Raw genomic sequence first — 13759 nt, 5'->3', positions numbered from 1 at the left:
AGCTTTGTCAGCATAGCACCCCAATTTTAACTTGAGGTGCTTGAGTGTTTATGCTTCTCTACTTTTGACTACAGCAGAAGTCAGCATACTAGTTTAACATTTTACCTAATAATAGCATAATAGAGCTACTTATTATAAATAAGTATTTAATTGCTTTGAAACACTTAAATAAATGTATTGTTACACATTTAACTGGTTGTATCCCACCTTTATGTCACAAAATCACAATACATGGGGCATCTTGTTCCATTTAATATGTCAAGTCAGTTCCAACAAAAAGTGATTTCCTTCATGTACGATTTCATTTAAAACTGCAATGATTGATCTTGTATTTATTTATTGGCTGGAGGGCAGCGGACACTAACATATCTGTCACCTCTTAACGCTACATGTTCACATGATGATGACAGACAGAAGTCCTACCTGAAGTGAATGCCTATAAAGCCAGCCGGCATATTTCTCCACTCTGAGTTATGTTGAAGTTGTTAGGAAGCAGTTGCTGATTTACTCATCCAGCAGTTACTGAGCAACATTATCATGACTTTGGATTCTGGGCACCTTGTGAACGGACGTCTAATCTCTGTTCTCTCAGTTTTTGGTCTCTACCAACTCCTGAGGCATATATCTGGTTCTTCAGTAGTCCCAGTTTGTGCCTCTCATGTATTCAGTTGTTTTTAGAACATCACTGCCTACATTTCTTCTAGAGAAATAAATGGTCTGCTAATGCATAAAACTGTGGTTAGCTATGTAGCTGCTAAAAAGGCTATGTTTACCATCTATTCCCCAGCTGTACCCATGTTTGTGGTTCTGTTTCTGAGAACCAGGGCGCAGACTAAACACGTATCCGAAAAATACCGTGGACAATGACTGCTTCTGGATAACAGGTGAAAATAAAACCTGTATTTCCCCAACATTACATGGAGAAGAGTGAATGGGGTGCAGAGGTCACATAGGGGGCAAACAACCCTGTGGATTTATCTTTTGAGGCCTTGCAGGGGGCCAGACCCTATAGATATATATATATATATTTTTTTTTATTTTTTTTTTTTATTTATTTTTTTTTTTTTTATTTATACAGTATTTTAACTTACTAGCCATTTACAAATTCTTAATACTTCTAACACCACTGATACTGTTCTCATTGTGAGAGTACTTGTACTTGTAGCAGCACATATTTTGCTGCAGTAAGAGCAAATGACACCTGCATGCTTTTTAAAGCTGAGGGAGCACCTGCATGTCATCTATGACTAATACTATGGGCCACATACTAATTCATATGTGTATGGGACATACCAGGTGGTCCTGTTGTGACTGTGCATGGGCACTCTCTCTTCGTAGCAACAGTCGTCCTGCACAGGTCTGCAGCAGCAGCCTGTCCTTCTGCAGTAAACTGCTGCTGTTGTGTTTTTTTTTTTTTTTTTTTGCTTTGCAGTTCTGGAAGAGTTCCCACCACTGCTGCATTGATACTCCGTGGAGGGGCCTGGAGAGGAGAGCGGTGAGCACGCAGCCTGGCCACATGATCTCTCCACATCCGTCAAACCACCCCAAACTCCACCTACTTCCACCTCGCACCGCACTTCACCTACACCTATATGCTTTCAATCGGATCCAATCTCATACTGTTTCATTAAACACAGGTGGAGCAAATTTGTTTCACTCATCATACCGTTACACACATTTGTAATTCATCATTTGGATATTGTTGCTGTGTTTGTATATCACTTAGCTCATTTAGGTCAGACCTACCCTCTACCCTCACTAGTCAGCTCAATCTTACCTACACTATAGAGAGAGACTGTATATTGAATACAAATAACAACTGACATCTGAATAAAACACATTTCACATAATTAACACAAGATAAGACACATAGGTAGCGTAACTTTGCATGACCTGCTAAAGAAAACAGATGCCGTCCATGTGCATATAATATCCCAGCCAGTGAATATTAAATCAGTGTCAAGAATTTGCAAAGTAAGTAAAGAATATGCTTACGTGGCAGATAACAGCATCTTTCTGAATCTGCCAGCGTACATTTCATTAAAAGCCCTTCAGAGTTTCATACTTCACCTCTTTTTCCTCCTAATGTAAAAGAAAATCGTTCTGTAGGCAGAAAAATACAACCGGGAGGTTAAGTCCAAAATGGATGTGTCGCTGTCCCCTTGTCCTCTGCCTGTGTAACTGTACCTCGCATGGTGCACTCTGTCACATGGTCGCAGTTTGCATCCAGTTAACACTCACAATTCTTCTTTTCTCCAATATGAAACCCTGATTAACCTCTTCCTATCCAGTTGAATTCAAACAAAGTGTATGACGATAGCCAGGTCTAAAATTGACTAATCAAACTCTGAGCAAAGCACTTCCTCCCTCGTGTCCTGCGGTGAATAACGCAGCCACATGCTATTGGTCACCTTGTTGATGTGTTTATACGTTTATGGTAACGGAGCAAGCGCATACGCCGCTTCATATCATAATGCATTTGCATCTGCATCAACCTGATCACAAGAGAGTCATAAATGAGAGTAATAAATGCCTCGTGGCATACTAGATAGTTTGACCTTCTAGGCATTGGATGGGACACACCTACACACACATCACATGGATGTAGATCATCCTGAGTCAGGGGAATGTGAGTCCCGGCAAGAGCCTGCCTTTCAGGAAAACAGGAGAGCAATGTCACGTCCCAGTGAATAAATCTAACATTGTTTAGTAGAATAGAGAGTACTGTGCTGTTTCCCCTCCCACTCATAGCTTTTGATACCTTAAAGGTGACGTTATCAGTGTAAAGGACGTGCCTCTTTATGAATGGAGCGTTTTGATGTGGGACTGTGTGTCTGGCTCCGGCCCTGAGGCTGCATTACACATCCTCCTCCTCCTCCTGCACTGCAGAACTTTTCTCTGATCTTCACAAACACTCTGTTAAAAGTGCCTGAGTCTGCATACACGCCCCGAGTCAGGAGATGGGGATGGGGAGGAGGGTGAGGCAGGCAGGGAGGCAGAGGAGAGAGGAGGAGTGAATGGGGGGGATGATGGAGGGGAAAAAGAGAATACGAGGGATGTGGAGCAGGTGAGGGAGGGGAGACGGAGAGATGAGGGGAGAGAGAGAGGTGGCATGCAGCCAATGGAGAGGACAGGGAAAAGTTGTGAGGTAGCTGGAGGGACGGGCAGGGAGAAGAGCCAGCGTCATTGGTACTAGGGGGGAATGAGAGGAGCGGCGTTTCCTCCTGTCCGTCGGTCTTTCGGTTTGTCTCACTGTCTCCACTCTAATTGTCATCCTGGCTGGCACTGCAACGTGGCTGGCTCTGCAGTGAAAGTGCCTGCTGGCTGATTCTCCTTGAGTGAACCCTGACTGTGCGCAGTGTTTGCCGCTGTCCGGTCCACACTGACTCAGCTGTGCAGGCAGCCTGCTGGCCTCTGAGTGAACGCCGGCTGCAGGAGCAGGTAAGCGTGACAAAAACTTGACTGTGCATGTTTTAATGTTTCTTTGTCTTTTACCCCTTGTTCATTAAGGCGAAGGGATACAGCATGCGTGTGTGGACACATGCTTGCAGGAAACATGAAAACACACTATCTTTGGAAAGATTTTACTTTTGAATGTGCTTTATAGTGATTTAATATGCTATTTTATTTCAGTTAAATCATATTTCCCCTCTTACCCTCTCTCTGTCTCTTTGTATCTCTTCCCATTCCTCCTCCTTTGCCCTCTGTCTAACCTACAGCCACTTCCACAGGAGTGCTGTGGGGGCTGGCAGGCGGGCTCCCTACCCCCGGGACTACTGCAGGTGCCTTGTTCGGGGTTCCAGACACCCAGTCAGCAACTTCAGCACCAAGTGGTGCTAAAGGACATTCTACGAGCTCTCCAAAGCCAGCTGGATCCTGCAGTTTTTGGAGTTTTTGGTTCGGAGCAGATCTGGCTGCCATGCAGGTCCAGTGGGCTGGGGGCGAACTCCCGAGGCTGGGCCCTCCACACACAGCCGTCGGCCTGATTCTCTCTATGCTGTTCGGTAATGTCTGGCTCTCACTTTACGTCACTTCTACTTTCTCCATGATCGTTATGCCACAGCTGATGTGCACGGCATGCCTCCTCATCTCTCTTATTTTGAATGTCTTTTCCCCTCACGTCTTATTCAACACAGCTGTGGGTTTTTGTTGTCATGCAAGTGCTGATGATGCTGTGGCTTTTCCAAATCTGACATTGACCTTTATCAGCTTCATCACCCGAAGTAGGTGTTTGCTGCAACTGTATTTAGATTATGTGTCGGTAGACTAAGTTTCGCAGAAGGGTTTTGTTTTGGTGACAGAACTAGGTTGCTTGTGATGAGTCGTATTTTTTTATTTTCTGGAGGTTGCATGTTTCATCTCATGAGCAAAATGTGCTGCTGGTTCTGCCTGGAAACGCAGAAAGACAAGGACTATGAATGTTTCATTAAAATGGGCTTTTGGCCGATAGTTTGGTGATCCATATTGGTTTGGATTTAGATTGGATTTCCACTGAAGGAAAAACTGGCAGAATAGTGAACTTGTGATGGGAACGCTGTGTCAGACTGTAGGTACTCTAGACGAGCGTCTAAGTGGAGGTGTATCTGCAGTGATAGTGCAGCAGAGTCACTCGAAGCAGTTTTCCAGTAAAGCATCAGTATAATTTCTACTTGATTCATGAATCAAGATATCGAGAAAGAGTACTTTTGTAATGACCATAAAGTAGCAGCACAGTAGGTATACAGGTCTGACTCTCCAGTTACGTGTTTCCTTATCGGACTGTTTCTTTCACCTCTTTGAAGAAAAGAATAATCCCATTAATACATATATATATATATATATATATATATATATATATAAGACTGGCGGCCTGTCCAGGGTGTACCCTGCCTTCGCCCAATGACAGCTGGGATTGGCTCCAGCCCCCCCGCGACCCTAAATACACGATAAGCGGTAGAAAATGGATGGATGGATATATATATATATATATATATATATATATATATATATATATATATATATATATATATATATAGCCTGTGTACACTTGCAACCAGTACATGTTGCCATCCTGCATTAATTCTACATTCTAACACTGTTCCACATTCATTACTTACAGTAAATACTTTCTTGGGATTCAATCTACTTCTGGGTGTGGAGCATCAGTGCAGCAATAGTGCAGCGACACACATTTAAAAGATAAGCCTCCATGGGACCACGGTCTGCGACAGCTCTAAAACTACCTCATGACATTCCCAGTCTTGTAAAATTGACTACATTAAGAATTCCTGATTAATTTCAGATAACCGTCTCCCATTTGTACACATAGGCCGACTTCTCCATGGAATTGTGTTGGTAAATATTTTAATGTTGTTTTCAGAACACCTAATTTTTGCTTTCTTTATTGAGAAAAAACAACAAACCATTTTGTCCATAACAGAATCTGCATGGCAGACTTTATCGGATGGATAAGTAGCAGAGAGGAAGATGCTGCAGCAGTTGTATCTAAGCATCGTCATTATATCGTGAATAAACCATCACATTGGTTCTCCATTGTATCATGCACTATGAGGTGGTTAACCTCATAGTAGATTAGAGTATGATAGGAGACAGTGCTGTTTTATGTCTCTGCATTTTGGCTTCAACGTTGGCTGTTCATGTTGAGTTTTGTTCCATTTTACGAGACATCTTGTTTTTCCGACAATCTAACCATTCAAACAGTGTCTCCTCTCACACCTTTCATCTTTAAGGAATACGATTAAGAATATGTTTCTTGTCCATTAAACCTAAAATATATATATATAAATTATAAAGACTATTCATTGCATTTCCTAATCACTGGTGGTTTATTGTAGAGCTAGACTGATATATCAGCCATTAGCTCATTGCAGGTCTATCTGTGTTGGTGTTACTGTCAGCCAATAAGTAACACGAAATTGCCAGACAGAAATGTCAAAGGTGAGAAGTAATTTCCACCATTACATAGTTTATCCACTAGAGAGCAGTGACACGTTAATTTTTCAACTGCAAAACACCCGCTTCAGTCTATATAGTCTATAGTCTATATCGGCCTCTGAAAGCCAGTGTTGGCTGAGGCTTTAGTGTTTTGCTACACTACATATTTTTAGAAATGAGCATAATATGTTCATGTATAGAAACTGTTATTCTAAAGTTGACATAATAGGCTGGAAACTGGAGCATTGCTTCTTCTTTTACCTGAATCACCAAAACTTAATCTTTCAAAAAATAACTTCAATTGGAAACCTCAATGAAAAATGTTTAATTAAAAAAGAGACATTTAGCAATGTGCTACTGATTTAAGGGGAAGTGATATTTTTTAATGTCCGATAATCATGGTTCCTTGAAGAAGGACAGATGAGATGTAATTTATTAATGAATTCATGTTCATGTTAATCAATCAAATCTACTTATTTTCTTCTTGGCCTCTTATCAGCAGCTTCGCTAAGTAACTGAAGTGATTGAAGCACTATAAGGTTGTACGGAAATATAGGAAGAGGAGCACAACATGGACAGGACTTTAAAATGGATTGATTCAAAAAAAGTGACACTAAAATGTATACGAGGAACAGGACGGGAGGGGCGGCGCTCTCGCGTCACCGTTTCTATTACTGTTTTTGCAAGCTCACTGTGCTGCATTGGGCCGCTGAGGAGAACGATTGGAGGGAGTGAGTTTTGTGAGATAGTGAGGCTGAGATGCAAATGAATCAATAACATTCCCACATACAGTTTACCACGGCTCGGCTGTGTGAAGCCACAGCTGCTGTTCTTAGCAGTGTTGTTTCTATTTGCTGCAATGGTGCATGTCAGACCTTGACCTTGACCGTGTTTTGACCAAAGCGTGACACAGTGAGCATTGAAACAGAATCGTGGGATTGTTAGAAGTCAGGAACTATGTAACCCTTCGGTTTTATCCCCGTGTTGTGTTTTTTCTCTCCGTCTCCTCTGTGTATGCTTACTCGTTCTGCACAGCACATTATAGGCATGTAGTTTACACCTCACACACTAGATGGGAGCATTAAGTACAAGGAGCTTTATTGGTATGGGAGACCTACAGTACAGTCTGTCCTTGACCTGATATACTGCAACCCTGTGCTAGCTGTGACCTTGACACATAAATGGGAAGGTCACCAACAAAGAAAAGGAAAAGACAAACAATAAAAATGCTTGTTTTTCTGCCCCATCTGCTTTGATTTATGGAGGTACAATATGATCACTGGGACTCCCCGACTGTCTGTTGTCCCCGGTGTGCAGTTACAGTTCTTACAAGGGGCACAGCGGAGCTCTTATTTACAGTAATGTCACAGCAAGGACGCTGTGGGTTCATGTTACTAAGGGTGAGACTAGTCATGTACCAATAATAGACGTGCATGCCTGTCATGTGTTCTTAAAATCATGAAAATTGTTGATGGGATAGAGTTGTCCTATTACATACAGTATTAGTGAGTATCTTTACAAATAAAAGATCAAAATGGTCTAAATATTAAAAATCATCAGGTGATTTCATTAGATTGATCACATAAGAGACTCTCTCATTCACATGTATCTGGATGAGCATACTGGATTTGTTGTTGTTGTTCTTGACCCCGCGGGAGCAGTAACTTCCTGAGGTATCAGCTGGTTTTCTCACAAATATGATAGACTTCACTGCTCCCAGCCCGAAAGGCCCGGCTCATAAACCCCTGTAGATCTGCACCTTGTCATTTTGATACTTTGCTTTGGTTTTCTTTGGTACATCATTCAAACGAGATAGAACGTGTTTTTGTGAGCTATGGAGGTGCTGGTGGGTGGACGGAGTTACTTTTGGACCAAGTGATCAGTCCTAATGCTTAGATAGGCTTACTGGCTACTGACTGCGTCGTCGGTTATTAAAAGGACAGATATGAGAGGGGTATCAATCTTCTCATCCGCCTCTCGGCAAGAAAACAAAAAGGCACATTTGACAAAATGCTCAACTACACTGTGTGTAGTCTGATCCGCTTGTGTTCTCTATTTCCCTTCCTCCTCAGGTGCGTGGTCCGTCCAGGCCCTTGAGATGTTTGTAGGGAAGATTCCCATACTGCAGGCTGTGAACGGCAGCACAGTGGTGTTGCCTTGCACGTATGCCAGCTGCATCGGCATCCAGGACCTCTACTTCAACTGGCAGTTCAATGACAACGGCACCATGCAGAAGGTAAGAGGAAGAGTCACATTCAGCGAACTCGTTTGGTTGGTTTTGTGTGACTGACAGCCTTGTGTGTGACAGGTGTGTGAGTCAACGATTGCAAACGTAGGGGTGACTCCACACGTGAGTATATACCGAGAACGGGTGGAATTTGTGGGGAAGAACATCAACAACAACGTCTCCATCATGCTGTGGAACATCACCTTCCAGGACGGAGGCGAGTACACTTGCTACGGACGCAACCCCAAAGAGAAGGGCAGGAATCACAGCGCCATCTTCACCCTGGTCGTGGTGGACGAGTGTGAGTGTTCACGGCCTGTGCTGGTGATGTGTGGTGATCTATGATGGAGGGGTGTGATTTAGTTTCCATTCATATGAGGGTCATCAGGCAAAGTCATATTGTAATTAGTTGTTTCGTTTTATGTTCAGTAGATATCATTAAAAAAGAAAATCTCCAAATCTCCAACCTCAGTGCATTCATTTGTATGTTGATGATCAGATAAATCAAATCACATTAACAAGGATAGTGCAGCTGAAGAAATGTTTAGTCTGCTTAGGGGGAACAAATGTGTTTTCTTTGTGCATTTCTTCAGTTAAATAAATTCTAATATCTCGGGTTTGGTCCTTCAGAAACACACATACACACAATCCAAGAGAGCTTATCCTTCTTTCCAGCTAAACTAAAGCATTTTGTAGTAAAGCATAAGGCCTTTATAATCATGCAGTTTTGAACAGGTTCTGATGCTTAAAGTAGAAACTTTGGGGCAAATGAGCAGAACAATTCTACCGCTCACCCAGGTAGATTTTTTTAGCGTATTTGATACCGATAGCTGAGGGTATGAAGAACATTCACCAATTATTACATAAAAATGGCTCTGGGAAAGTCTAGAAGCACCCAAGGTCACAAGAGATGAACTCCATCATTCGATCTGTTGAATGTATGTTTCGGCGTGTCAGGCCTAAGAGATCTCTTTCTCTATGAGAAGGCTTTACAATGCACAAAACTGTAGAAAAGGGTTACTGAATCATGTTTTGCTTCGTCCTTCCTCTGGTGTTTTGTTGATGTCTGCAGTGAGGGTGGTGGACAACACGCTGACCATCATCATAGCCTCCGCTGTGGGCGGAGCCATCGCAGCTTTAATGGGCTTCATGTTGCTCAAGAACTTCACTCTCTTTGTTCTTTCCAAGCTTGAGGAGAAAAAGTGAGTGGTTGTGTTCGTACGGTGTGAGCTGCTGTTTCTTTGAGCTGTGTACAGTTCTAACTTTGTCTTTTTGTTCTCTCTCTCTCCGATGCAGTAAGGAGTGCCTTGTAACTTCATCAGGGATCGACAACACAGAAAATGGCCTCTCAGGATCCAAAGCCGATTCAAAACCAACACCAAAAAAGAAATGAGGAAGTGCATGTGTATAAAAACCATATGAGTGCTCATAGTTATTTACCTTCTTTGCATATATGTGTATATGCACATGTTTGCACATAAGCAAATCCATTATGTTCAAGTTTGGATCCTGAAAACTGCCTGGCTGTGGCCTTCAAAGGGAATATATACATGAGCATACAATGCTACAGCATGTGCACAAAATACCAACTGAGCAGGTGATATGCAACTAAAATCAGTGCACACAGTTATTTAAAATGTGCTCATCATTTAATGAATAACATTTAATATATAATCTCACCTACCAGAGACACTGCTTGGTTTATAGGATTAATGTCGTGATTTTATATTTACTGTACATCCAACCTGGTCTCCCATACATACTGCCTCCTTTGGTCAACACACGGCCAGAGGAAAAATGATGTTATCTTTAGTTTTTTTTTGGTGTGGCCGGTAACTGGGTCTGATAAACATTTGAGTAAAGTGCTGCTCTGACAACAGCAGTGAGATGGTACTTTAAGAAAGGAAGAAAGCACGATACTTCAAGAACCTATTCCCTACTGCCAGTTAACAGTTTCCACTGGTATTCATCGTCTGATACTAACCCACCGCACCACAGAGTTTTGTGTGGCTTTGTGTGTGTACTTTGACCATTAGAGACCACTTTAATGCACCACGGTGCTCCCAAGAGGGTACAGTAATGCATTTTAAGCAAGCGCCCATTTAAAGTGCTGCGTAGACAACGGGAGCAGCTTATCTTACTGCCAACGTTCGTCTGTGTTTACAGGTATTTTGCAGTGAGTGTAAGTGAAAGCAAGCGTGTTAATGATCAGTCAGCTAAGTGTCTCTGGTAGATGATTTCTTTTTAAACTCATTACATTAAATTTAACCAAGAGAACATTTATCAAATTATGGGGACGTTTTGCATGAATTTGTGTGGAAGCCTTATTCAATTATCTGTAATTTAATTCACAAAAAAAAAAAAAAAAAGTCAGTTGTTTATCATTTGGCACAGTTGTGCTCTGTTGAAAGTGTTTGGTTGCCATGATATAACAATAATGGTCTGCGGCCACAGCCAGGATACATTAGAAACATGTAAACTTTGTTTTACATCTGAAGTCAAAAGAGAAACACTTTGGTTTAAGTGCTTAACACAGGAAATAATGTAATGTAGTCGCAGCTGGGCTGAATCTTAACACCAAATTCACAGTAGCCCTTCCATAATATGGTCAACTCAATCAAAATCAAATCATCTATCTTGCTCGATATATTGATCGATTAGCAGCTACTTGCCACTAAACACCTGGAGTCTGTTGATTAAGTCAAGCAACAAATAGTACTGTGTATGTTGTAAGATTCAGCCCAGCTTCATCCTGTACCTCCTCTCTGCTTGATATAAAACACAGGTGCCTGTTAGTGCTTCTATGCTCCTCTGCCAGCGAGGACAACCACATATCGCAAAACTGTTTATAAAGCTCAGCAAACCGTAATAATACAACAAGCTTCTCAACTGACATGGTAGAGTATCCCCTGAAACAATCCCCCCGCCACTAGAAAACAAATGACCCTTTGACAATGCTGCTTTCAAGACAAATATCTATTGCATTTTAAAGCATGTGCAACGTGGTGCCAGATTTTAGACAAAGTGCTTGAAAACAGAAATACTAACACTGTAGAGTCAGCTCTTAGGTTAACTGTAAATCCCAATTTATGCCTTGCTACTTTCATCGTGCTAACCCTTGCTAAGGCTCTATTTGGTGATGTGGCCATGGATACTGTATGCCTGGGTCGGACGCAACACATTTGCTTGTTTTCCTTCCACACCTTTCATTCAGAGTGTTTTTACTCTGTGCAATAAATCACCTTTCCCAGCTGCACTGCAGTGAAGAAGAGAACCCCGGTTGCCCTGCCCATGCATACAGTAAATGATACTCGAAATGATCATGGCACCGGGTTTCAGATTGCAGGTTGAGTGGGGGGGGGGGTTATGATGAAGAGCTGATAAACAGGGGGTGATTCCCACTGAGCATTGTATCAAGAGTTGAATGTATCTGCATCAAACGTATACAGTGAAATACTATTTCACCTGCATTTACAATATGCTTGTGTTGCACATTCAAGACACTGAATGTCTGGCTTTAAAAAAGAAATACCTCTGGAGAGTGGGACGGATGTGTGGCTCAATGCTGGTTCAGGTCAGCTGACCTCCCCAGTCTCGGCAGGGGTCCGCTGAGCCGTCTGGACAGTGAAGTGTGAGTTTCTGGTGGTTTCTGAAGCTCAATAATGTGCCTCCACATTAACGTGACCCCAGTCTTATAAGTCACTGACTTGAAGCAATATTAAGGTTGATGTGTTGTGCAATTTAAAAACATGTATATTTTTGTGTATGTGTTGGACCTAATGCAAATCAGTGTCGGTTTGTCACATTGATCATCCGTGTGAAATTAAACCAAACAGCAGGTTTTAGGAAGGATTCAGGGTGCTAAGATTCTTCAAGGTCCCATGAAATATCATTAGTCACCTGTTGGGATATATTTCCTGTTGAAAGAGCAATAGATGGCAAGGGATCGGTCTTAAAGTAATAGTTTTGACCTTTTTGGGAAGTATACTCATTTTCTTTCTTGCTCAGAGCAAAGATCGATATTATTCTCTCGTCTGGCTGGTTAGCTTAGCTTAGCTTATCTTAGCGACCTGAAATGGGGAAACAGCTAGCTGTGGCTCTTACAAAAGGTCAGAAAATCCACCCACTGTCTCTTTAATGTATTTGTTATATCTATCTCTGTTTGTTATAATGGAAGGGTTATGTGTAGGACTGTTTTCTTGACATTCAGTGACTTCCTTGATTCTCCGCTAGTTGCCTGGCAACTGCACAGTGACAACAACACTCCAGGTATAAAATGAATAATATAACATTTTCATTGGTGAACATTAGAGGTGTTGTGAAGACCATTTTTAGCAGAGCTGGTCTAACTTTTTCCCCTGCTGCTACCCGACTTAAGCTCAGCTAACCAACCAAGACCCATCTGTGATGACTTCATGGGATCTTTGAGAAAGATATTGCAGGTATAAAAGGTGCACGATATGTTATGGGTAATATACATTTGTCTTATGTTTACCATATTCTTATTTGACTTGAAAGAGAAAATCCGCCCTTGTGCCGGACTATGAATGTGTTGAATATCAGGTCTTTACCTTCAGGCAGTTGCTGTGACTTTGAATAGGGCCTACATGAAGACAATGTTTTGCAGGATCAAACAATCAATTTAATTGCAATAATTTGATTTAACTGTTTAACTGTTAACCTCTGTCAGTCGTCCCTACTAAAAAAAACAGCTTAGACCAGCTTAGGCTGGTTAAACTGGTTTTAGCTGGTTGATGGTTTTAGCTAGGTTTTGGTCAGCTGGTCTTAGCTGTTCAGCGGCTTAGCTGGTCAAGCTGGTTTTAGCTAGGTTTTCGTCAGCTGGTCTTAGCTGGTCAAGCTGGTTTTAGCTAGATTTTCGTCAGCTGGTCTTAGCTGGTCAGCTGGTCTTAGCTGGTCAAGCTGGTTTTAGCTAGGTTTTGGTCAGCTGGTCTTAGCTGGTCAAGCTGGTTTTAGCTAGGTTTTCGTCAGCTGGTCTTAGCTGGTCAGCTGGTCTCAGCTGGTCAAGCTGGTTTTAGCTAGGTTTTCGTCAGCTGGTCTTAGCTGGTCAAGCTGGTTTTAGCTAGGCTTTGGTCAGCTGGTCTTAGCTGGTCAGTGGCTTAGCTGGTCAAGCTGGTTTTAGCTAGGTTTTCGTCAGCTGGTTTTAGCTGGTCTTAGCTGGTTTGATGGTTTTAGCTAGGTTTTGGTCAGCTGGTCTTAGCTGGTCAAGCTGGTTTTAGCTAGGTTTTCGTCAGCTGGTCTTAGCTGGTCAGCTGGTCTTAGCTGGTCAAGCTGGTTTTAGCTAGGTTTTCGTCAGCTGGTCTTAGCTGGTCAGCTGGTCTTAGCTGGTCAACCTGGTTTTAGCTAGGTTTTCGTCAGCTGGTCTTAGCTGGTCAAGCTGGTTTTAGCTGGTTTGATGGTTTTAGCTAGGTTTTGGTCAGCTTGTCTTAGCTGGTCAAGCTGGTTTCAGCTAGGTTTTCGTCAGCTGGTCTTAGCTGGTCAAGCTGGTTTTAGTCAGCTGGTCAGCTGGTCTTAGCTGGTCAAGCTGGTTTCCCAAAAAACACACTATGACACCTACAATCTCTCTAGATTCGCAGAGCT

The 13759-nt window shown here is 42.2% G+C and overlaps 1 protein-coding gene across 4 annotated transcripts; it reads left to right on the top strand.

Moving 5' to 3' along the window:
* Positions 1-3178: 3178 nt before the first annotated feature.
* On the top strand, positions 3179-13682 carry scn4bb (sodium channel, voltage-gated, type IV, beta b). 4 transcript variants are annotated; one of them, XR_014598385.1, is made up of 8 exons: positions 3179-3441; positions 3720-4004; positions 8007-8170; positions 8243-8462; positions 9234-9363; positions 9458-12989; positions 13403-13464; positions 13589-13682. XR_014598385.1 is itself a non-coding variant. In XM_084028390.1 (6 exons), the coding sequence occupies exons 2-6, from the start codon at positions 3920-3922 to the stop codon at positions 9552-9554; spliced, it is 696 nt and encodes a 231-aa protein (XP_083884516.1). In that variant the 5' UTR covers positions 3179-3441; positions 3720-3919; the 3' UTR covers positions 9555-13133. The 4 variants fall into 4 exon arrangements, 1 of the variants encoding a protein (XP_083884516.1); XR_014598386.1 differs by lacking the exon at positions 13589-13682 and adding an exon at positions 13140-13234 and having other exon boundaries at positions 13403-13492; XR_014598387.1 differs by lacking the exon at positions 13589-13682 and having other exon boundaries at positions 13403-13478.
* Positions 13683-13759: the final 77 nt, after the last annotated feature.

The sequence above is a fragment of the Eutrigla gurnardus genome, assembly GCF_963514095.1.
Source record: "Eutrigla gurnardus genome assembly, chromosome: 15".
NCBI classification, from domain to species: Eukaryota; Metazoa; Chordata; class Actinopteri; order Perciformes; family Triglidae; genus Eutrigla; species Eutrigla gurnardus.
The sequence above is the reverse complement of the archived record's forward strand: the minus strand, read 5'-3'. Positions and strand labels throughout refer to the sequence as shown.